The 25,711-nt window shown below is 44.7% G+C and overlaps 1 protein-coding gene across 8 annotated transcripts in view; it reads left to right on the forward strand.

Moving 5' to 3' along the window:
* MPRIP (myosin phosphatase Rho interacting protein) overlaps positions 1-25,711 on the forward strand; it is a 124,026-nt gene that overhangs the window by 15,967 nt on the left and 82,348 nt on the right. For all 8 annotated transcript variants that reach the window (XM_012726212.1, XM_012726216.1, XM_012726214.1 and 5 more), the window contains exons 2-3: positions 14,288-14,365; positions 15,823-15,888. In XM_012726212.1, the coding sequence (XP_012581666.1) occupies positions 14,288-14,365; positions 15,823-15,888 (144 nt within the window). The remainder of the gene's footprint in view (positions 1-14,287; positions 14,366-15,822; positions 15,889-25,711) is intronic.

Raw genomic sequence — 25,711 nt, forward strand, 5'->3', positions numbered from 1 at the left:
CCTTTCTTCTCCGCTCACCACTCCTCCCTCCCCAGCCCGTCTGTCTTCTTCTTCTTCGTCTTCTTCTTCGGTGGGAAATATTTGTGGGAAGGCCTGTGTAGGTTTCCTTTGGGGCTTGAGCTTGGTTTATGTAACTGGAGCGACCCAATTCCAAGTCTGCTTTCAGGGAGCCTCTCAGGTATCCTTCTAGCACCCACTTCAGCCCTTTCCCCTTTTTTGATTTTTGAGGAACTAATTGTCCAGAGTTAACATTGATAGATGGTTCCTACCTCTTTGTTCTCTCTTAAAGAAGGTTATTTAAAAAGTCATCAAACTTATACACAGATGTTCACAGCCATCAAAAGGTAAAAACAACCCCAGTGTTCAGCAAGCGGAGAATGGATAAACACATTGTGTCATGTTCAAGCAATGAGATGTTTGGCCACAGAAACAAATGAAGTACTGACACACTGCAACGTAGAGAAACCTTGAAAATGTCAGGCTAAATGAAAGAAGCCAGTCACAAAAGACCACACACTGATTCCCTTCGTATGAAATACCCAGAAGAGGTAAATCTATTCTAGAGTCTGCGGTTTCCAGGGCTTGAAGTATGGTGAAGGACAGAGATTTGGGGAGTGATAGCTAAAGAGTACAAGATTTCTTTTTGGGGTGACAAAAACGTTCTACAGTCGTAGTGATGTATGCCTGCAAATCATTGAATTGCATACTGTAAATGAGTGAATTGTTCAGTTTGTGAATTATACTTCAAAAAAATTCTTACAAAAATACTTGGAAATAATTACTACACCTCATTTTTGGTTTGTGTCACAATTCACTTTTTGCCAAACCATTGATTTCTTGTTTGCCGTTTGCTACCCATGTGTGACTGTACCACCAGTTCCATCTCCATTCTGCTCTCCTTCTTGTATATCCCAGTTCCCAGGAACTACTGGACTCGGTGCTGGCCTGTCGCTCTCACACCTACTCACAAGTGCATGTGTGTGCCTACCCATGTGCACAGCCGGGAGCTCAGCGGTGTTTAGGTGTATGGTAGCAGTGTAGAACATGTTCTATGCCAAAACCAACAGGCCACAAACAACATTATTTTAGAACTCTGGGCCTGTTTCACCAAATATTTATTGTCTTTGTTTCCAACTTGTGCCACTTCTGACTTGGCAGGAGGCTGGAACTGTTAACAGGTTGTCTCATTGTTTGGGGCCTCTGAGATAGCTAATGAGGAGTGGGCCCTGAAGATGCCAGACCTTATGGAATTTTGGGATGTGCTCATGTTTTGGGAGAACCCCCTTAACACACTTACAGCCGTCCAGCCAGCCTCTGGAGGGAAGCATGAACCTCTGTGCTTGTTGTCTGCCTTACACTGGCCAACTGTGCCAGCTTTCCCCAGACTGTTTCCTGACTTCAGTTTCTCAAGTTGATTTTCTGCTCACTCCTCTTGGGAGATTTTCCCAGGTCCCTACTCTCTGTCCCTTGATACTGAGTTCTTTTCCCTTCTCTTCACTTTTTGTGCCTTTTGTCTCTGTGGAAATTCTCAATGGCATTGCCATGTTTGCGTTGATGTCTTTGTCAGCAAAGGTTGGTAAACTGTGCTTTTGTTTATTTGCTTTTGAGTTCTGGAGCCACATGTTCTGGCGTACTTAATATGTTCCTAGTTCATTCCCCAAAACATCCCAGTTTGGATGATAAATTACATTGTTATTTACTTTTGAGACTCTGCTTTCCCTGGGAGTGTGGTAGGGGGGAATCCTGGACTCATACTGTCTTTGCAGAGGTAACGAAGACTTCCTCCCAGGGAAGAGCCCTGCGATTTCCATTAGCTCCCTGAATACCTCAGCAGTCATAGTAGATTACCTTGCTGAGTGGTGGATCCGTGGAAAGCTGGCTTGAGGTTGATTCCTCATATAAGAGTGATGAACTCTTTACAGCTGTCATACTTTGGAGCCACAAGTAGATCATAGCACCGGGAATGGTACGCAGTCAGGACCAGACACTACCCCTAGAATAGTACCCCACTTGAGAATATGCTTCCTGCCAGGACTTTCAGCCTTTACTTTTGGGAGTGGCTCACTAATGTGAAGAGGTGGTGTCAAGTGCCTAAGAAGCAGAAGTGAGGCCAGGTGGCCTTGGTCAAGTCATGTTTCTGCTACCTGTTAGCTGTGTGGCCTTAGACAAGTCAATTAATCTCTGGGCATCTTGTTTCCCTGTATTTAAATGGAGATAGTGATGGCATGTACCTTGTTGGTTTGTTGTGAAGATTGAGGAAAAAGTGATGCAAAGTACCTCAAGGAGTGGCCTTGTAAGCTGTGGGTATTCATGGATCTGATAACAGTGGGGAGCACTGTCACATCTGTGACTCAGAGAGAAAAGTGATTGGAATTTTATACAGACCCCCCAGAGTGCTCACTTAGATTGAATATGTGTTCTCTAGGTCAGCAGTCATTCTCACTGTGACAGCCAGACTTTCGCTTCCTATGGCCTGGGTCCTGACATGTTGAATCTGCAGTGGCTGAGCATAATTATGAGTATCTTTGTGGACTTTCAAAGGCTTAGGTGGCTCATGCTGGAGGTGACTTCTATACCAAGGTTTATAGTTTGGTTCTAGAACTGAATGGCTGCAAAGCAAAAGGACAGTATTCTGTGGGACTTGAGACCCCAGACAAGTTATATAGAGGAGTCCCGGCATGCTTTGGTCCATACCGCGTTGCAGGGACAAGCTTGAATTTGGCCTCTCGAAGGGTTTTGATGATAGCCAATACTGGTTGTCTCTGACAGGTTTGTTCTAGAAGAAAAGTCCCACTTGCCTGGGACTCCTTGACCCTACCAGGCATGGTCACGTGAGTGCTGACCTTTAACATGGATTGAGAAGGTGGGCACATGGCTCTATTAAGAGGCTTTCCCCACAGCATGCTTGGACTTAAAGATGTCTGGTCCTCTTGCTGTCCATCTGGGTGGCCACAGGACAGTGAGACTTGGCATGGGTAAGGCATGAGTCCAACTTGAACATGTGCTCACAGCTCCTGTTACTGACTGACTTCTAAACATCTCAGAAAAGATAGGTAACCTTGAATTCTCCCACGATTTACAGCTTGTAAGTATGGTCAGATGGCTGCTACCCAGTCACCATTTCTCCTTTTGGAATCAAAATGCAGAAAATATTAAGCAGTCTATTGTGAATATAGAAATGTTTCCACAGAATTCCTTTGGGGGAAAAAAGCAGGGGTTGGGGGAGGGAAGGGGCAAAGAACCGAGCTCAAAACCACAGAAGATATATATTATTGTAATTTATACATATTTTGCCCATAGATCTTTCAATGAATTCTCTACCAAACGGTCATTTGCCTGTAGTCTATTGGGAGTACAGTTCTCTAACCCTCAACCTTTGACTCAGAAAAACTTTGCCCTCTGAGAGTATGCTGTGTCTAGTAGCTCTTACACCTTTTGTTTGCCAGTGTCTTGTGTGCTAGGTGGCATGACTGAGGGATTCCACGAAGAGAGATATGCCCATGAGGTTTAGCCTGTTTGCTGGCTCTTCAGCGCCCCAGCCTTGGGTGCTGAACAGTACTTATTAGTGACCTGGGAGCTCTATGTGTGGGGTCATTTGTATGGCCAAATTCACCCAGATCTTCACCACAGAACAACCAGGGAGCAGATCCACTCTTGGCTGTGTGGCCCTGGCTGATGTGTGTCCACTAATTTATTCTCAGCTTGCTTTTCGTCACTACAGCCCTCCTTTGTACTGGGTGCTTAGACAGTCACAATTCCTGTCTGAGCAAGCCAAGATGTTGTAAAAGAGAAGAAATTTGATGGGATGGGGTGAGAGATAGACCTTGGAGGGTAAGTTTGCCTGCAGGATACATGAAGAGCCATCCATATAGGAACTGTTTATGCAAAGTCCAGAGACCTGAAAGAAAATTTTCTTCCTCCTGGAAGATATAAGTACAACAGTTTGGAAGAGGAGACAGGAGTGTCTTGGATCAATGGCAGCTTCAGCTGCTGTAAATTCCCAGCAAACAGATGAATTTTGGTTGGTTACAGTACTTGAAGGGGATGGGATTTTGAGGGGTTCTTTGTAGGGACTCCCCTATTTCAAGGAGTTGAAGGTATTTGTGGGAGGTGAACTTAGGAAGGTGAGGAGGCACCTTTCTATAAATGGCCTGCAGGATAGGGTGATGGCATCTTATCAGGGGAGGGCAGCTATAGTATTGGATGCTTCCTCTTCAGTTCTGTATTGCACAATATGTCTGATTCCCTTACTCAAGCTATGTCCACTCTGGGTAAATCTGAGGCAACAGGAAAAGCTAGACTAACCACCTGTTAGAAATCCTACCAGTGACTTCCTCTCCTGACTCTGTGAACCACAGACAGGCCACATGAGACTGAGTGCCGAGCATGTAAAGTTCTGGATGCTTTGGAGCTGGCTGTGATGGGTGGCTAGGTACAAAGGCCTGTGTGCTTCTGGGAATTGTCAGTGTGGCAGCCTGACAATGCTGTATAAAACAGGCCAGGACTTTTGCTGCCTGTGACCTGCCCATTTGGCCCGAGTTGAGACAATTGGGCTTTCCCTGATGCAATCCAGGACTGCCCAAAGAGGGAGAGGGAAGGGATAGGGGAACCTCATTGTGGTCAAGTAGGCAGAGAAGAGGGTGTGTGTGTGCGTGCACATGTATGTGTGCAGCCCCAGGAGAAGCTTTGGAAAGGTCACTGGAGCTCATACAGTGTAGCCAGGATTATGGCCTTGCCTGGCTAATGCCATTGTTGCTGTAACCTCTGCTCTCTAGGGCTGTGGTGGGCCCCCCTTCCAGCGTTAAATGCCTGTGTATGGGGAGGAAGTATGGGGTGGGGGAGGGAATAATATGTTTGCTTTTTAATAAACTTTTCATTTTGAGATAGCTGTCATTTCCCATTATAAGAAATAAGTCCAATTCCCCCAATGGTGATATCTTGTAAAATTGTGGATCAGAATCATGGCCAGGATATTGACATCCATGCAATCAGGATACAGGGCGTACCCTTCCCTACAAGGCTCCTAACCCTGTACCTGCCTCCCACCACCACTGACTTCATCATCCCTGGCAACCAAGAATCTGTTCTCCATTTCTATAAATCCTACATTTCAAGAATGTGATGAGAGTGGAGTCATCTGTAACTTGGGGATTGGCTTTTGTCACTCATAAATTCTAGGGTGGTTGATCCAGGTTGTGTGTGTCAATCAATCTGTTCCTTGTTAGTGCTGAGTAGTACTTCACGTGTTCATGCACCACAGGGTATTCACCCACTGGCCCATGAGAATGCCTGAGCTGCTTCCAGTTTGGAACTATTACAAGAAAGCTGATTATCAGCACTTCTCTACTCTTTGTGTATGAATGGAATGGAAGCTTTACTTTTTCTGAAATACCCAGGAGTGCAATTCCATGGTATTTGCATGGTTAGTTTTCTAAGAAACTGCCAGTTTCCAAAAGTGAATATACCATTTCCATTCCCTCCAGCAGTGTATGAGTGATACACTTTCTGCACTTCTTTGCCAGCATTTGGTGTTCTCATCCTATTTTACTTTAGTCATTTTGATGGATGTGTAGTAATAGTTTATGTGGTTTTTAGGCATTTCCCTAGTAGCTAATGATAAAATCTTTTCATGTGTTTATTTGCCAGGTGTTTATCTTTGAATTTTTTTTTCAAGATTTATTTATCCATGCATACAGAACTGGGGTACAGGCCAGAGGTGCAGGGGCAGTGAGCGGATTTGCCAGAGACAGAGTGGGGAGCAGAACAGGCAGATTGACGAAGTACACTTGCTGAGGGGAGAAAAATACAAGGCCTTCCTAGTAAGGGCCTTTTACAGAGCAAAAATTTTAAATTTAAATTTTAATGAAGTTCAGTTTGCCAGTTTAACTTTGTGGTGCATGATTTTGAGTTTGTTTTAATATAAGGTTCGCTTACTTATTTTTGTCTGTGGAGATCCAGTTGTCTCAGCAGCATTTGTTGAGAGATGGTCTCTCCCCATTGATTTGCTTTAGCCCTTTTGTCAAAAACTGAGTTGGACATATTTGTGTGGCTCTATTCCTAGGCAGTCTACTCTGTTCCTTTGATCTGTATGTCTAACCTTCCATGGATTTCATATTGACTTGATTACTATGGCTGTATAATAACTTTTATGATCAAGTATATGGGTTCCCCTCTATTCTTTTTTTTTTCTATTCTTTTTTAATAAAAAGAAAAGGCTATTCTGTTTTCACTACTACTCAATATAAATTTTAGAATAACCTTGTCTATGTCTATAAAAAGTCTTGCTTGCTGAACTTTTTATAGCAGATTTTCGTTCAACCTGTGAATCAGTTTGGGGGATAGTCAGTGACTTTGTATCTTCAGCCTATGACCACAATATGTGTTTCCATTTTTTAAATATATCTCTGATTATTTAAGTAATTTTTGAAGTGATATAAATGATATAATAATTTTGGTGTCCATATATTACTGGTTTATAGAAATGTAATTAAATGTTGTATGCTAATTTTGTCTTACATCCTAGCTGATCTATTTCCAGTTTTTGTAGATTCCTTATGATTTTTCTACACAGTTATATCACCTGTAAATATTTTATTTCTTCTTCCTGATCTGCATGCCTTTTATTTCCTTTCTTGCCTTATTACACTGGCTAAAAATTGCAACACTGTGTTAAATGAGAGTTCTTGCCTACTTCCCAGTTTAGAGGCAAGCATTTAGTCTTTCACCATTCATTGTTACATATAATGTTAACTATAGTTTTTTGGTAGGTATTCCTTGTCAGTCAGGGAAATTCCCTTCTATTTTTCTTAGAGGATTTTCTTTTTTCATTCATTCATTCATTCATTCATTCATTCATTCATTCATCTATTTATTTATTTATCTATCTATCTATCTATCTATTTATTTATTTATTTATTTTTTAAAGATTTATTTATTTATGCTTACAGAACTGGGGTACAGCCAAAGATGTATTGGGTGAGAAGATTGACCAAAGAGAGTGGGGAGCAGAACAGGCAGATCTACTAAATACACTGCTGAGGGGAGCAGTGGGTATGATATTTTTTTGAGTTGTCAATCTAGCCTTGTATTTCTGGAATACATTTCACTTGTTCATTCTGTATAATTCCTTAAATATATTGTTGACATTTGTTAATATATTAGGCCAAAATTATTTTTCATTTCTTTGATTCTATGTCTTTTCCTGCTTTAACCTGAAAAAAAGTTTGATGATAAATTTGTAATTTATTTGCAGTGCTTTCTTTTTCAGTATAGACTTTTTTTATTGGTTGTTTTAAGCATTGCATTATATACATAGAACTTATCATAGTCTACTGGTGGTGTCATTTTACCAGTTTAAAAGGAGTGTCTCCCTTTATATACTTTCACTCTTTCTTATGTAACTGTCTCAAGCATTTCCTGTACATAATTTAGAGCTACATAAGACAGTTTTATAATTTTTACTTCAGTCAGACCTAATTTTAGAAACTCAAGAAAAGGAAAACCTAACTACCTGTGTTTTTGCTTACTGTGCTCTTGCCTCCTTTCTGATGATTGAAGGTTCCTTTTTTATCATTTCCTTTCTCTACAGAGAACTCCCACTATCCATTTTTAAAGGTCAGTTGCTAACAATTTTTCTTTAGTTTTCCTTCATCTAAGACTATCTTAAGTCCCCTTTCATTCCTGAAGGATGTTTTCCCTCATATTGGATCCTGGGGTGACAGTTGTTTTCTGTCGGTACCTGAAAAGTCTCGGCCTCCATGGTTCTGATAGGAGATTCATTGCCATATATTTCCCCTCCATATTTATAAGCTGAACTTCTCAGCTTTTTTTTTTTTTTAAGGTTTTTCTGTGTCTTTAGTGTTCAGAAATTTAATTATGGTGTGTCTTTATGTGGGTTTCTTTGGGTTTATCTTTTGGAGATCATGCCAACACGTGAATCTGTAAGTTGCCATTCTTACCAAATATGGGGAGTTTTCAGTCTTTCTTTGAGTCTCCTTTCTGTCAGGCCCTCCTTCTCTTCTCTTTCCAGTACTGTGATGGCACAGTACCATCTTACAGTTCCCTAAGATTCTGTTCTTGTGTTTATTTTTTAAAAGCCTATTTTCTCTCTTATTGTCTGATTCGAGAGTTTCTATTGTTTTGTCTTCCACTGATTCTTGGTTTCCCCTCATTCTGCTGTTAGCCCACCAATTGAGCTTTTTATTTCAGTGGTTGTATTTTTCAGTTTCAGAATTTCCATGTTTACTCTTATAGCTCCTATTTCTGTGCTGAAGCTTTCTGTGTTTTCATTTATTCTAAGAATGATCATAATTTCTTGTTGGGGCACGTTATCATGGCTGCTTATAAGTCTTTGTCAGTAATTTTGATGTCTGTCACCTTGGTTTTGACATCCTGATTTGTCCTTGTTCATTTAATTTCAATCCCTCTTCCTAGTACCTGATATTATGGGGATTTTTAAATTGAAACTGAACATTTTCATGTTATGTTAGGTGACTCTGGTTACATTTGACCCTGTCTTTAAGCTGCTCCAGCAGGGGTAAGGGGACACCACCTTTTACTTTCAGGTAGAGATCAAAGATCAGGTTTCACACTAGGCCTCCTTTGACACTGAGGTCAGAGGTTCCTTGTTCCAGATAGGAGTGGGGGTTCTGGCTCCCCACGTCTGCTCTTCTGACTCTACTCTAGTGAGAAATGAGGGGGGCCCTTGTCTCTGCTGGGTGGGGCTGAAAATCCTGGCTTTCTGGCACCTCCTTGACAAGGGTGTTGGAGCACTACTAACTGGTCAGGGAAGTCCAGCTGTTGGATAGAGCTTTATTTCTCTGTGGTTTCTGACTAGTGTCAAGTGGGTTGCCATTAGTTTTCTGTCTTGCCAAGCTCTTTTTTTCCTGGTTCTTCAGCTAGAGAGAGCAGGCTTTTGTTGACTCTTTTTTTTTGGGGGGTCTGTGCCCACTGGCATTTCCAGTTTGCCCATGTCTCCAGTCCCCAGTCGGGGCAGATGAAGCAAAAATGAAATCCAGGGGACTCATCACTGTCATTCCTTGGAATCGAAGTCCCCAGCCTGTCTGTCTGCTCCTCTCTTCCTTTCAGAGTCTTCCAGTATATACAGTGTTCAGGGTTTTATTGGGATGTAGTAAGAGTGAGTAGGAAAAGCAATTCTACCCCACAGCTAGTAAGCAGCACTTGAAGTAACCATTTTTTTTTTTTTTAGATTTATTTTATTTGTGTATACAGAACTGGGGTACAGGCCAGAGGCTCAGGGGTGGTGAGAGGCTTCACCAGAGACAGAGTGGGGAGCAGAACAGGCAGATCGACGAAGTACACTGCTGAGGGGAGCAGCGGGCAGGTCAGGAGAGGTCTACCGCGCCATGTGTTCACCTCCGGGGCGGGCAGGGATCGAACTCATGCAGAAGTGGCTTTAGCTTCTCAGTGCTGTGCTTTAACCCGCTGCGCCACCAGGGAGGGCCTGTAGGTAACCATTTTTGAAAGGACTTTGGGTTGAAGGGTATACCCGCCAGCAGCTTTTCCCGGAGACTAGCCAGAAGCACAGCCTGGTTTGTTGGGAGGAAAGTAGCTCAAGGGAACCCCTCATCTGGGAACTTATACATGAATCTGAACCAGTGTGCTGCCTGCCTTGTGCAGGAGTGCTGGGGCCATAACTTAGACATGTCCTTTGGGTCTTCGGGATAGCCTGACTCATCCTCAGTGTGTCAGATACCTATGTTTTCTGCCCAGCCACCCAACCAGAAAACAGCGCAGAGCTAGCTCACCATAGAGCTCCCAGAGCACACACTCCCCCTGTGCCAGCTTCCTTCTGGATTGTTTGGATGGCCTCAAGTCTGCTCTTGGGGTTATGATGGACTCTCAGGAAGAGAATGCCTTGGGGCCTGTCAGAGGGAGGATACTGCTTTAGGAAACTGCTCTTGTGTCTTTAGTACCTGAGTGATAGCGGATGGGGGAGGCACTTCTGGATTTACTAACACAGATGGCTCATTAGTCTGAGAAGTAGTCACTGAAGCAGTGGCACTTTCTGGGACACCTTATGCCTGTGAGATGAGGGCAGAGTGGCTGAGGCAGGATCCCAGGTTTTCCAAGGAGAAGGAAGCTCAGAGAGAGGATTCAAAGAACTAGCATTGACACAGTTGTGGGTTGTAGCCTCCCTCTGCAGACCTGCCTAGAGCTGAGGGGTATCAGGAGGGATGGTTAACTCCATCCTTGCCTTCCTAGCCTGAAGGCTTTATTGAGGGGTGGGGGTGGGGGGGGCAGGCAGCACTTGTAGTAACATCATTGTGTAGGGAAGTGATAGGTGTAAATTCCTGCTGAAATATGTCATTATTATGAATTCAACAAAGGAGCGATACTAGACTGTGACCAAGGGCTGTCAGAATGGGCTCGCTTAACGGAGGGGCATTTTAATGCAGCCTCAAAGGGTGGATGGGATTGCCTGGTGGAGAAAAGATGACAGAACAATGCAGACCCGGGCAGGAGAGGAGATTGCAGCAGGGTGGACTGCGCGAGAACAGGTAGACTGGAAGATATAGCTTGAAAGGTGTTCTGAACTTGGCTGTGGTGTGTGGAAAGGGTTACAGAGTCTGGATGTTCTTCCTGTGTTAGCACTGAGTCTGAGCAGGGAGCAGCCTGAGGTGTGTTGCACTATCAGATTGGCCCCTCACTGCCCACAACGGCATGCCTTCCTGCCGGTGCTTCAGCTGTATGCAGAGACTCTCTCTATTCCAGGTTGTCTTCCTGTACATGTGTTTGGGGGGTCCTTACCTTCTTTTAGGTCACCCTTACTCCTGCCCCTCCCTGCTCCTAGTTGCTCAGTCTACGGCAGTGCAGGGGAGCAGGTACCTTACTGGCTTCCGTGGCCCTCGAGTTGCACAGCAGATGCATTATAGTCATCCAGCGTAGGCACCTTTTTTGTATCCCTTTGTCTGACCTTGTTCTTCCCTGTCTAACCTGTCCCTACTGCTTCCTGTTTCTTCTCTGACCTCTGTGTCTGGCACATTCTGGTTCCCTTCCTACAAACCAGTGGAGCAGGTCATTGTCCTTTGAAATCTTTGTCCCTATCATTTTGAATGAAGTTTCCCAAGTCCGGCTGGGGGCAGAATCACCTGAACACTTCCATGACGATCCCAATGCTTAGAGTTGTGAGAACAACACACATTAGTTTACATTTCCTTTGGACTGTGTGCCCCGAAGGTAGGAACATTCTTTTACTTATCTTTGCTTTCCCATAGCCTGACAGAGGCCTTGGTAAAGTGACTTTTTTTTTTTAAGTAGCTTTACTGAGATAGAGCTCACATACTATATAATTGGCCCATTTAAAATGTACCATTCAGTGATATTTAGTGTATTCCCAGAGTAGTACAAACATCACCACAATCAATTTTAGAACATTTTCATTATCCCAGAAAGAAACCTTGTATCCCTTAGCTGTCACATACCCCTCCACCCCAGCCTTCCATCCCCATCCCCCAATCCCCAGGCAACCAGTGACCCATTTTCTGGCACTATAGATTTGCTTTGGTGAATGTTTTTGATGGAATGTGGCAGCTTTTCCTCCCACAGCACTTGCCTCTTGTCCCGTGCTCTTCATTGGCCCAGATTTATCACCCTGCTCACCCCAGGGTTTCCTTTTGGGTGATCTGTGAAGGAAGCTGCACCTGAGGGGAGTTCTGGCTGGCTACAGCACACAGTAGGCCTGAGCAGATGTTTGTTGAAAGAGTAATGTTGCTGGCGGTGGGCTTGATTGAGAATAACTGTTCTTAGGAGACATGTACTAGTCCCTAAAGACCTACTGCCTCCTTTGAGGAAAGGTGAGGGTGATGCGATTGATAACGTGAAGTTGCCCCAGTGCCCTCCAGCCAGAGACTAAGAGCTGATGTGTAAACAGCTAGAGAGAAGTGGAGTGGACCTGGTTTTGTGGCCTGACCTCAGTTCATAGGTTGGGGAACTGCAGACTAAGAAGCAAAATGGGGAAGTTATCTGGCCCAGGAAACACACAAGGTAAAGGATTTGTCTTACCTCCCTTCCTCCCCATCCTGTGTGAGGCTTTTATGGTATCTGATGAGTGTGCACATCTCTGAGTGGTGCTGGGAAAGAGGCCCAATGGAGTGCCTGCCTAGGGGGTGGCTGGGTAGCATTGGTGCTTGCTGAAAATACAGACCTCTATTCCCGCTGCTTCTGTTTTCTTAGGCAAAAATTCATTCCCCATATTCTTGGCCCTTGTGAGTTTTGTTCCTTTAATCCCTGCTTCCCTGCCCACCCCCAGCCCTGAATTTGATGGGAGTCAATCTCTCACTTCCTCCTACCCACTCCATATCCCTTGCCTGAGGTCCCTCTTACCTGCTTTGTCCACATTCATGGGAAAAAAAAACAGTGCTTCCCTTGGGGGTCTTGAGGATCCTGCAGAAGCCAAGAAAAGAAAGTGTTCTTGGCTCTCCTTGGTGTTCTGTGACCTCTGGCAAGTGTGACCTTCTCTCTCTTGAGTCATAGATTCCACAGCTATAAAATAAGGTGCTGTGAAGAAGCCTTTCAGTTTAGAGTATTGAATAAAAAACATGTTAAGAAGCCCCCTAAAGTGGACCCAGGACCCCTCTACCTGTGTAAATAGCAGTGAGAGAGTTTGGGGTTTTGCTAACTGCCCTCCAAAGGGTAGAAGGTCAGTTGTGCCTTTCCAGTCCTTCTCACCAATTGGGTGTGGCTGAGAAGGGAGGTGGAGCCAGAATGTCTGTCTAGGTCTTTTCATTCTTTTTGTGTTCCCACTACAGGATCTTTGGGGGGAAGGAGGACTCTTTGGATGTAAATAATAATGGTAGTTAACAATTATTAAACACAGCCCAGACACTCACTGTTGTCTTTTCCTCATACTTATTTTGAGATAGAACAATTGGGTAGTTGTGAACATATTTATAAGGTCATGCAATTACCTTCATTAATTCCAGAACATTTCATCACCCCCAAAAGAAACCCCATACCTGTCAGCTATCACTTCCCATTTCTTTCTCCCTCCAACCCCTAGCAACCACTAATCTGCCTTCTGTTTCTGGATTTGTCTGTTCTGGGCACTTCATATAAGTAGAATCATCTTGGGTTTTTTTTGTAACTATCTTTGACTTAGCATCATGTCTTCAAGGGTCATCTGTGTTGTAGTGTATATGGTTCTTCATATTTTAAAAAAAGATTTATTTATTTATGCATACAGGGCTGGGATACAGGCCAGAGGTGTAGAGTCAGTGAGAGGATTCACCCACCAGAGACAGAGTGGGGAGCAGAACAGGCCGACTGACGAAGTACACTGCTGAGGGAGTCGCAGGCGGGTCAGGAGAGGTCTTCCACGCCATGTGGGTCACCTCCAAGGCAGGGATTTAACTCATGATGAAGTGACTTTAGCTTCTTATAACCCTCTGTACCACCAGGGAAGGCCCTCTTCATATATATATATATATATTTTATTGATGACTGATATTTCACTGTGTGGCTGAACCACATTCTATTTACTCATTTATCTGTTGATTGACATTGGGGTTGTTTCCGCCTTTTGGTAATTGTGAGTAGTGCTGTTATGAAAACTCACGTACATCTTTTTGTTTGATCATCTGTTCTCCATTTTCTTGTCTGTATGTTCCTAGGAGTGGAATTTGGGGTCGTGTGGTAATTCTGTTTTCCTTAGTAAGTCATACCTGTTTGCTTTCCTGTGCTGTGTTTTACTTGTATTATCTGTTAGTCCTCACATAAACTTTATGTGGTATAGGTATAGTTATAATCATCCTCATCTTTCAGATGGGAGAACTGAAACTCAAAGGGTTTTTAGCCCAAGGTCACACTGTCAGGTGATGATTCTTTGGCCTGTGATAGCTTTAATCACTACATAGTGTCTTTCCTCCAGGCCGTTTTGTGCCATTGGGGTAAGAGTTTTTGACTGTGCTCTTTATGTGGTAAATTAGTGCCTGGCACATCTTGACACTCATAGAAGAAAATACCATTTCTCCCCTGATATTGGTGGCCTAAGAACTTAAGGGAGGCATCCATTTATTAGCAGTTCCTGTGTTCTGCAATATTTCAGACTGTGCTAGGGTTTTGTATTACTCTCCCCATGCCAGAGGCTACAGACCTTCCATGAGCATCTTGTTGTCCAACAACTTCGTTGGAGACTCCCTGTAGCTGTGGAGTGAGATGCATGGCTTGTGTTGAGTAGAAGTGACTTCTATGTCCAGCAAGCACTTGTCATGATCTTGACTCTCTGGTTCAAGGCTGCTGATGCCCTGACCTCCTTTTTCTTCTCCAGGCAAAACCCATTTATGGTGGCTGGCTGCTCCTGGCTCCTGATGGTACCGACTTTGACAATCCAGTGCATCGGTCTCGGGTAAGCACAAATTCTTGAGGTGAGAAAGAATGAAGAGGGCCTCATCTAAGGGCATACTAGCAGAATTGAAGAGGGAGATGGGAAGATCACAAGTGGATCCTTTGATGGCAGGATCAGCAGGGAATTCCCATTTGATAAACTCATAGGTTCTAAAGGAAAAATAATCATTTTTTTAAATTTTGCAGGTCTGAGCTGCAGAGGATAGATGGGCAAACCAGCATTATCCCTTTGCCAGTGTTCTCTTCTGGGTGCTACTGCTGAGCCCCTGTAAATTGCTAGAATTCTGATTCCTTCCCCTGCTACTGTGGCACTCCTTGACCCTGTCTCTTGCTGCATGCTGCCACCAGTCCACAGACCTTGTCTTGTGTGTCTGGGATCTTTGGGGTTCCTTTTGGAATGGGCACTGACTACAAAGACATGAGAACCTTGGAAATGTCCTTGGAAATATTCTAGACCCCTCTCCCTAGACCCCCAGCAAGGAACCAGACTTTCCCATGTCCTTTTCTCAAAGCCATTTGTCCTGTCCCTGCTACCAAGGTAGGAGGAAAGTAGCCCCCTTCCTGTTTAATATTTAGGTCAAACAGAATTGCTATTTGAGGCTTCTGATGGGAAAAATCATTATTATAAGTGATATAATTCTGACCCAAAGCAGAGACATGGTATTTTCGTTAGTGCTTGTAACCTTATTGCCACTAAAAGTATGATTTTTTTTTTTGACTTTTTGAAATGTTGAAAATAGGTCATGGATTCTCATGATGATCTTTGGGATTCAGGGACCAGTAGTCTCATGTTCTAGGCACTCCTCGTCTCTCCCATGAAGGTGTATACTCTCATGGGCCTTTTTATTCTGCTGTCAGTGCCATTGGCACCCAGTGGCCTGGCCCTGGAGTGGATCTTAGCGACGCAGCTTTTCTTTGACCAGAGAGGTTGGTCACTTCCTGGCCATCGTTCTTTATGGTTCATGCTTCAGTATATATCTGTGTTAGTCCCTGACTCCTCAATGAATTGTGGCACCCAGGCCTCTTCCCCCAGTCTCCTACTCTCATGAAACAACCCCTTTTTTTTGAAAGTAGGGTATCAATGCCTGGCATTTCATCAAACGAACATTGGTATATATTATGTGAAAAGCCCTGTGAGGGATACAGAAAATATTCAGAGAGGTGACCAAGATATTGTTTCTCTTCCTGAGGAGCTTACAAATTAAAAAAAAAATCTTTTTAAGTCTCAGTCAGTAACTTGTATGGAAGTACACTGAATGGTTTGGGCTACTCCCTGGCCTAATCCTGGCCAACAAATCACCATTCTTCTGCCTGGGGTCCCTCTTTTCCTGCCATCTGCTCCCAGAATGGAAGTTCTGGAGTTGGCATTCTTTAGATGTGGTTTGGTCAGATGGGGGCTCAGCAAGCAGAGATTCAGGGCCAGACTCTCCTAACCATCCGTTCTGTATTCTGTTGCAGAAATGGCAGCGGCGGTTCTTCATCCTCTATGAGCATGGCCTGTTGCGCTATGCCCTGGATGAGATGGTGAGTGTCCTCCACCCACTCCCGGACTCTAGCCAAGGCCCTTTGTTTTTGCTACATTTGTGCTGTCTGTGAACACAGCAGCTGGAGTTCATGTTTGGGCTTCTATTTGGGTGTCTGGAATTTTTTAAGGACTTAGTGAGATGGCCCTGAAAAGCCAGGTCTTTGATTTGAGGCCTCTTCAGTGATCATGGGAGAGAGTAAGTGGTGAGCAGGAAATCACTTTTTTTTTTAAATTTTCTGATTTTAATGAACTTTGGAAACTGATATGGGGTTATCAGCTTTTTTTTTTTTTTTTTTTAAGATTTATCTATTTATTCACATAGAACTGGGGCACAGGCCAGAGATGCGAAGGGTGAGAGGATTCACCAGAGACAGAGCGGGGAGCAGAACAGGCAGATCGACCAAGCACACTGCTGAGGGGAGCAGCGGGCGGGCCAGGAGAGGTCTGCCACGCCATGTGGACTCTTCCGGGGCAGGCGGGAATCGAACTCATGAGGAAGTGGCCTAAGCTTCGTAGTGCAGTGCTTTAACCCGCTGCGCCACCAGGGAGGGCCGGAAATCACTTTTGATCAAGTGTGACAGTGTCAGACGTGGCCAGAGTAAATGTAGAAGAGGAAAGAACAGGCTGTACACTTGAGAGGTGGGGGAGGGGGGAGTAGGTAGGGGTACAGATTGAACACCCAAGCTGTTCTGGTGCTGCCATTGATTTTACTTGTCCAGTTCAATCTTGGTATAATTTTCTTAGCTGACTTACTTTAGAGACCTTCCTAGTCATGGGGTCTGAGTTCTTCTGGTTACTGAGCTGGGGCAAACAGACTCCTTCCTACCCTGCCACCCACCTGGTTTTCTTGATAAGTATTTACTACTGTTGGTCCAGAGACAAACCCAAACCCACCAAGGTGGAATGGCCTTTTTTACACCTATTTTGTCTCTGTGGAAATTAGTGTTTCCTAACTAAAGTTTGACCAAGCTTTCTAAGCTTTCTAAAGTATCAGATGTGGATGATCTGAGCACGGGTGTGGAAAGCAGAGTTCTGGAAGGGGAAACAGGGAAGGTGGTTCTTTCTGAGGACTTTCTAGACTGATGGGACACTGGGGTTTTAGAGTAGTTACTCACTTATGTGAATAGGCAGTACTGGGTCATTTTCACACTTGAGTCCTAATCTTTTGTGATGTGGTACTGTCTCTTGTTTCTAAGATGAATTGTAGTTGTGTCTCATTAGTTCCTTCTTTAAAATTTTTTTCTTCTTACTCTTTCTGGCAAGCATACTTATACAATATATTCATACAGAGTGCTTTGCTATGGGAACATCTGTAGACCAGAGTAGTTTGAGGTGACTGATTGGGAGTGAGTACTGAAGAGGTGGTAGAATTTGTTAGAGGTAAGAGCAGGCCACTCATTTCTTTGGGGGAAAGAAACCAGGCCTGGAGGCAACACTCCCCCTCTGTGTCTTTCCAGCTTGGTGGTTATATGGACAGTAGCCCTGGGGTGGGAGCTGGGCTCCTAAGAACCTTGAGGTTTACTTTGTCCTCCTTGTGCCTGACTGACCTGTTCTTAAGCCTCATGAACACTAACAATAGAGAAGGGGCCTCATCAGGTCACTGGATTACATCCAGGCTGGGCTGGGGCCATGATCCATCCTAAAAAAGAGCTTCCTGAACTTTCCTTGGAGACCGATTATTCTGGTCAGGAAATCTTTCTTTAGGTCTAACTGGAGTCCAGCAGAATCCATTATTCCCTTCGGCTCAGTTGCACAAGCACAAAGAGGGTGGCTACTGGAACGCCTTTGTGTCAGCACAAACGCAGAGCGCATGCTGCATCCTAAGAGCCGCTCCTAAATAACTGAGACTGTTGGGCCATGAGTACTGACACCTTGCGGTACAAGTTGTTCTCCCAGCAACCTGGATGTTGGTTTGTTGGGTGGTATTTCATGTGCTTTTAGGGCAGAGGTGGGACTGTGCTAGCAATATGATTAAAAAAAGAAGCCCCAGGAAAACCTGGGACCACAGAGAAGGCATTGAGGGATGCCTGGAGTTCAGAGGTTTTCGCCATGGGATACTTTCTGGCAGATACTTCGGAGCTGAAGAGAATAACCTGATGGAACAGTGCTGATCACCCAAACTGGGGAAAGTGCAGCACACACTACTACCTCCAGGGAATTAAATATTGTTATTGCTAGGGAAAAAAAGTGCATGAAATACTTTGAAGTTAATTTCTGAAGATTTTCCGTTTGTGTAAGGAAAGCTCAAGGAAGATGCAGACTGCACTTGAGGACACATAGTAGGAGGCAGTGTGGTGCCAGTGCTCAGTGGTCAGTGTTGGCTGTCATTGCTGTGGGGCTTGGAGGTGGGAGTCCTTATAGGAGGGACCTCTCCCACTCCATTGCTCTGTATCAGGGCTTGTTCTTCCTGCCTGCTCCCCCAGGTGGACTATCTAGAGAAACTCTACCTCAGTGGTGAGCCTCCCTGAAATCTAGCCCTGTCCTGACCTGGTCACAGAGTACTGAAACCTGGAGCAGATTTTTTTTCCAGATCCAGCCATGCTAGTTCTCCCTTTTGGTACCTCAAAGCAGAGTCACAGTCCTCAGCCGAGGGCCATTGTGCCTGCCACAGCCTACTGACAATGTCTGGAGTCATCTTTGATTCTCACAACTGAAGGGGGGTTGAAGGAGGTTGCTACTGGCATTTAGGGGGTGGAGGACAGGAATGCTGTTAGACATCTTACGGAGCAAAAGAGAGTGATCCAGCCCCAAATGTCAGCAATGCTGAGACTGAGAAATTTTGTGTCAGTGGCTTTTAATTTTTTAAATTTTCTTTTAAAAATTGAAATATAAATTTGATGTGTGGAAGGACTCACTGGTCAGAGTTCCTGGGAGTGAGGGAGGTGATGGTGCAGGGTTAGCCTGTAGGCAAGTGTGGCGAGTACCATAGGTCCTGTAGAGGGGAGCCTCTGCCTAGTGTGGGTTTCTTTGGGGTGTGACCTGCACATCAGGCCACCACAGGGCTAGCTTAAATGCTTGTGTCTCTTACCTAGGGACCATATAAACACTGCTTTGGGCAGTATGCTCAGACCAGTGTCTGTGTGATGATCCTTCTTGTGTCGGTGTGATGATCCCTTCTTGTGTTGTCTTAGTGACACAGCTTGGTGTTGGTCTCTAAAAACAGCAGCTTAGAGCAGCCTGTGCTGATCAAAGCACTAATCACACCACTAATCCTGCCACTCCTGCCAAATTTAGCTCCAGCTCTCACCTTCCCCCTGATCGGACCCCAGGCCTCTGTAGCTAATCTATTGCCTGTAATAAAATGTAGTGTTTTATGGCTGGGCTGTTCCTTCTACACTTAGTCACAATCTGTTTCAAATTGTTGCTTGACTTTTATACAATATTATTTGCTTGCATTTGTTTAAATGTTCTTTTACCAACCAGCTTCTGACTTTCTTTTCATTGTTGGGCTTCCTGATAATTCTTGGTCTATCTCTGCATTGTTTAGTTTGGAACTTGGGTGGCACAAACCTAGTAAATATTTGTTGAGTTGAACTAACCAACTTAAATGCACTGCAGCAGAATTTCTGCTTCCAGCTTGGGAGGAGGAGACCAGGCAGGAAAAGAAAGATACTGGGACCCAGGGTGCTTCTGAGAGAGAGATTAGGAAAGTTTTTTACTGCAGCTCTCGGAGGTTCCTCAGCAGAAGGGAGGTTGCTTCCCTTCCCCTCCTTTCTCCCCAGGCTTCAGAGAGCAAAGTGGGGGAAAGCTCCCTGGGTTGGGTCTTTAGGGATGAGGAGGCTACAGTCCCCCCACCAGTTTCTGCCTCAGGACTGCTCCGAGAGGCCTTTCTGCTTGGGGACTTCTGCAAGGACCTCGGCCAACTGCTGCCTCTCTCTTCCGGCAGCTCTGTGATGAGACTAACCTTTGGGAATCACTTTTCCTTTTTTGGGAAATTTCTTTCTCAATACACCCACATACCCTGTAACTGGTGGGTGGGGAAGAGAGGCAAAATACCCAAAAAAGGAAAAAAATTTCCCAAATGCAAGCTGAGGTGAGGTGGGCTCAGGGCAGACTCACAGACAAGTGGGAGTCTGAGCAATGTGGCTGGGCTTAACGGTTTTTCAGGAGTAGATGGAGTGAAGGCTCTAGAAACTTGAACTGCTACCTTCCCTCACTCCATTAAATGCTGCTAATTGTTATGCCAGCTCTTTCTACTTTTCGTTGAATGTCTGGGGACTAGCTAAGGTGCTGGTATTATCAGAATCCATAAGTGATCAGAGGGCTTTCCTGGAAAAGTACATAATCCAGAAGGGAAGCAGAAACTCCCAAATTGCAGGTGGAAAATGCTGGGTCAAGAGGTGTCTGGGCTCCACAGCGGGACTGCACTTGGGTATCTGGGTCTCTTTCCTGTTTTCCATTTTCCTCGTGGAAGCAAGACAGAAGAACATCTAAGTGTTTTTGTTTTTTAATTACAGTAAAGTGTATGTAACAAATTTTACTATCTTAATCATTTAAAGAGTGTAGTTCTGTGCCATTAGCCCAAGTTCGTATCCTGTAACCAACACCACTGTTCATCTGCAGAACTCCTCATCTCACAAAACTGGAACTCTGAACCCCTTAACTTCTAATTTCCCACCGTCTTCCGCTAGCCCGTGGCAGCCACCATTCAAACTTTCCACCTTGATGAATTGTAAATATCCTCCGAGAAGTGGGTTCATGAAGTATTAGTCCTTTAGTGTCTGTCTGGTTTTGTTCACTCAATACATTGTTCACAAGTTGACCCATGTTGGAGCTTGTGTCAGTCTGTTCCCTCTTTTTTTTGGAACAGTTGACTGCTACTCTGAGACAACAGACCCTAAAGAGCTCGTACCCCACGTCTGTGGCAGATGTGGGGTAATAGGAGTGGTCTTCTATGTGATGCTCCCTCCTCAGCCTTGACTTCTGAGTCAGGACAGATCAGAGCTACATGATTGTAGATACCACGCCAAGGACCTTTAGCTTGGCTCACATTCCTAGACATAATAGGGAAAAACTTTGCTAGCTCTTGGGGCACTTGCCTTTTTCGGGGACAGAGTTGAGTTTGTCAGCCTCACAGGATGTGAAAGCCCAGCCAGAATAGTTACGGGGTGTCAGTTTTCATGTGTAATTGGTAGGCTGGGTCTGAATGCTCCTCAGAGGATATGGAATGATAACGGGTTAGGATTCTGGCTCCTTTCTGGTTTGTTTCCTGTAGGATGGAGTCTGGGAGGTTGCTCGGATCAGGGCCAGGACCTTTGCCCACCTCATTCTTGGTCAGTTTTGGCTACCTTTTGTGTGGCAAAGCCCAGGACACCCCCAGGTACCCAGCTGTAGGAGAGCACAGAGGAGGGACATCACAGAGGGGCCTCTGCCTTTGGGAGCTGCTGCTCAGGGCCGCCTCTGCAGCCGAGCATTTACCCCTTTCTCTCCTTAGCCATTCTTTTTTAGACATTCCCCTGTGTTAAGAGTCGCCCCAGGGCTGGCGCAGGAATCCACAGTTCACACAAACAATCCAGGGCTGTTTGGGGAGTGCTCACAGTTGAGAACCCTTACTTTAAGGTTTGGCTTTGCCCCCCTGCTTGGGCCTTCCTAAGCAGCAGTGGTCTGATTCATTGGTAACTTTGCTGATCAGCAGGTGATAGCATAGAACCTTGAGGAAAGCACTCTTGTTGAACTAAATTGACTTCAAGCCTGCAATCCACACATAAGAACATACGGTTAGAGATGAACAGAAATCAGAGCAATGAAGAATTAGTCTCTGTGACGGTACAAGAAATGGAGAAACTTCCTAAGGAGCAGAGGACCTTTGTGTTTAAAGGATAGGAGTATGATGGGAAACCAGAGAAGATATTTTACAGCTTAGTTATGTCATGTTTTCGATTTATTTTTATATCTGTCATGTTTAGCCTTGGTATTTATTCACAAGTTTTGCCCTCCTGAGACAGGCCCTGCTTTTCAAAAAGGTGCTGGGAGCCCAAGGAGAGTGTTGATTTGCATGTCTAGGAAATGTGGGTTTGAATCTACTTCCTCTGTTTCTTTGCTTTTCTAAATAAATATTTATTTTTGTTTAATTATGCGTACAAGAAGTGGGGTGTAAGCCAGAGGTGTAGGGGGTGAAGGGGTTCACCAACAACAGAGTGGGTGAGAATAGGAGAATCTACTTTGAAATACACTGCCAAGGGGAGGAGCAGGTGAGACAGTTATTGGGCTAACCCACCATGTGTGTTAGCTCGGGGTATCAAACTTATGCCGCAGTGACTGGTGATAGCTTGATAGTGTGAGACTTAACCCCTGAGCTACCAGGGCCCCTCTTCTTCCTATCCTGAGTAGCCTTGAGTGGGGCACCACTCTGCCTTTTTTCCCTCTGTTGGAATGTCTTGGGGTTGGCAGGCCATCCTGTAAGCCTGAGTTTTCTGTTGTTCGTCCTGTCAGTTGCTCTTTCCAAGTTCTGTGCTTGCCATGGTATGAATGGTGGTTTTTACAAATGACTTGCAATTCTGAAGTGTGTTCATCCTTACATCAGCCCTTTGAGCAAGATGGGGACAGTGAAAGAGGTCCCCCCCCCCCCCCCCCCGCTCTGTAGATATCCCGTGTTCCACTGGGGTCTCTGTGTTGTCATAACTTTTTTTTAGTTGGGAGACCTCTGTCTTTAAGTAGCCTTCTACAGGGAAGCTTAATATATAAGAGTCATACAACTGACCCAAGCAGGTACTGCTTAGTTGAAGATACAAAGTAATTTCAACTCCTCCCTCCCACACCAGTACACACTCACAACATGCTCAGACCGGGTGGACCACCTCCTGCAGCGTAATTATACAGGTGCTGCATAGGCCCAGTCCATGTGTTTGTAGCTCTTCTTATGTCAAGCATGTAATTAACTTTTCCAAAATGAGAAAAATTTCTTGTTTAAGCATTTGTGAACATAGTCAATGTTTTGCCAATGTTGACTGACATGTAAGCAGCATTCATCATTCTAGGTAAACCATTAGGTCTCTTCAGGGGCTGACGTTTTAAGGAAGGGGTGGGGGATAGCTTGGAGGCAGGGAGGGGCCACTGGGGACTCAGTCAAGGTCCAGGGGGCTGTCTGTCGGCATCGCGCAGTTTAGAATCAAGGGGCAGCCAACTAAACACCTGTCAAGGAGTGTTTAGAATGTGATTTCGGGGTGCTAAAGCTTTTTTACCCTCCAGTACTTTAGTTTTCTGGTCATGAGTTTTCTGCGTCCATCGTTCCATCATTACATGATTACCAAAAATAGTTTTCACCTCTTTGGGAGGTATAACAAATAATTCCTCAATGACTCTTGAATATTTCAAAGATTAAAAATAATCTGTAAATACATAAATAGATGTGAAGGTTTCTTGGCTGAAGATGAGGTGCCAGTGCAGTCCTGGTGGGGTTGAAATCTCTTGGCAGCAGGAAATAGATGATGGGGTAAGAGGTGGGTACTGGAAAGGACCCTTCAGCATAGCCTCTGGGCTACCTATAAGCCACTTTACCTTAGAATGTCTTTGAGCCAACTGCAAGTTATTTTGAAATGTTAACTGTGAGTGAGCAAGGTATGTGTAGATGAACCCTGGTGGGGCTGGGAACTCTTCCAGCTGACAGAGTCCTGCTGTCAAAAGGTTAGAGATCCTCAGTGAACGTTAGGGCAGTTTGCTTACAGGTGCCTTGCACCTTTTCCCTTCCATTTGATTCATTGACTTGTGAGACATCATCCATTAGAATGAAGTGTGCAGATGTGGGAACATTTTATAGTGTCTCTCTGGGACTTCCAGTATAGATTTTGTTTTCTAGAGACCACAGTTGAACTTCAAGTCCCTTCCCTACATTCTCCTCTTAACAGTAAGTTGTGGAAGAGTTTGGGGATACCCACTCATTAAAACATTTGAGTCTGGTTTCTGTTGGAAAGTGCAGAGTTCAGCACTTGTCATTTACAACTCAGCTTGCTAGCCAGGCTGCATTTCTTATGTTGAGCAATAGGGGTGGAAACCACTAGTGGTTAATCAAGGGGCTATTTGGATAATGAACAGTGCGGACTTCTGGAGGTTATACCATAAAGTTCTAGAGATGACCTGATCCAGACCCTCTGTTTTATGAGTGAGGAAATTCAGTGCAGGGGGTAGCATAATCTCAACTAATAGGCATGAGGTAAGTAGCCATGTTTCCTGATTGCCTGTTTCCAGTCTGTGGGCTATCCTCTGGGGACCAGACTGGCTAGAGCAGGAAAGAGCTGTTTTTACATACAGAGGCATGAGTCTTGTGTGTGTGTGTGTGTGTGTGTGTGTGTTCTGTGCTTCCAGTGTTAGAGTTTTTTACATGGATAACGTGAGCCTTGTAGATGAAAGAAGTTAGAGAAAGACATTCAAGAATGAGTGGGTAAAGACGTCTGGTAAGGGAACAAATAACTACCTACCAGGTGGAATAGGAAGACTCTACAGGTAACCTTAAGAGAAGGGACCTCCTTAGTGGTTTAGGGGTTAAAGACAGAGCTATCAAGTTGTTTGCAGACACTGTAGCATAAGTTCATTCCCTGGCCAGGGAGGTGACCCATATGGTGCAACAGACCTCTCCTGTCTCACTTGCTGCTCCCATCAGCAGTGTGTTTCAGTAGATCCACCAGTTCTGTTCCCTACTCTGTGTGGTGAATGCTCTCACTCCCTGCACTTCTGGCCTACACCACAGTTTTTGTATGCATAAATAAATACATCTTTTTAAAAAAAATCAAGAGAAGACATAGGTACCACTACTGGTGAGTCCAGATTAGGCATGATTCTACCTCTGTACCTTATCTGTAGAATACTTATTTCCAAATGGATCTTCCTCTGTAGGCAAGTGAGCACCTCACTGGGGTAGATTATAATATTAAATAATTAATAAACATGAATATACCCAGGGTGTAGTAGAAGCTCAGTACACATTGTGTGACCTAGTGGTGGCATCTGTCTCCCTCTTCCTCAACTGTTCAGTTTTTGAGCTTCTGTTGTGTTTCAGAAAGACCTTTCTTTCTGACTCTACCTTTTTTTACTTTAGATCATACTGAGAAAATTTAGTGACCTCAGGTTGAGTGATGGGTTCCTTTCTTAGCCCACTGGGTCTGTCCAGTGTGCTCCCCTCCCCTCCCATTGATGCAAGTGGTGAGTCAGGACAGCAACATAATAATCAGCTACCTGCTTATGCTCAGCACAGTGAGCATGCTGAGATACCCACTTCTTCTCTCTGGCTCCCCAGTGACGCTGGTAACTACTGTGTAGGGAGACTTCTAGACAGCCACGGTTAACAGAGGAGGCTAAAGTTGGTTTTACATCCTGTGGGTCATTGAATGCCATCTGTCTGACCCTTGTGTATGCACAGCTCTTTTAGTGATTGAGAGAGGTGATGGGGTGGTTGGAGGCACTTCAGTGAGTTGGTAGAGGAAGTTCTGTGACCCTTGCTCTGCACTGGGATAATTGCCGAGGATCGCCTGTGATTGGCACCCATGTTGGAGATATTCAGAGCCATGGGTAGGTTTTTTTGTAGCAGCTGTGGCCTCCAGGGTGAGTGTTTGTATTAATGGGTTGGGTGGTTTCCTCCTGCAGAGAGAGCAATGACTTTGGGTATTGAGAAAGTGAACAGCTTGGAATAGTTGGTTAGAGAACTAATTAAGTGGCAGCAGGGAAAGAACTGTCCAAAAAAAAAGTGTCTTTTTTATGGGAGTAAGCAGCAGCAAGCAATTGCCATCAGAAAAACAGCCAAGTGACTAGTACCATACCAGTGGGTGCACATGTGAGCACACAAAACTCACAAATGCTCTCACAGGCTCACACATACGTGACTGTGCAGCA

Source organism: Condylura cristata, unplaced genomic scaffold (assembly GCF_000260355.1).
Source record: "Condylura cristata isolate star-nosed mole 26May11 unplaced genomic scaffold, ConCri1.0 scaffold00017, whole genome shotgun sequence".
In the NCBI taxonomy this organism is placed as follows: Eukaryota; Metazoa; Chordata; class Mammalia; order Eulipotyphla; family Talpidae; genus Condylura; species Condylura cristata.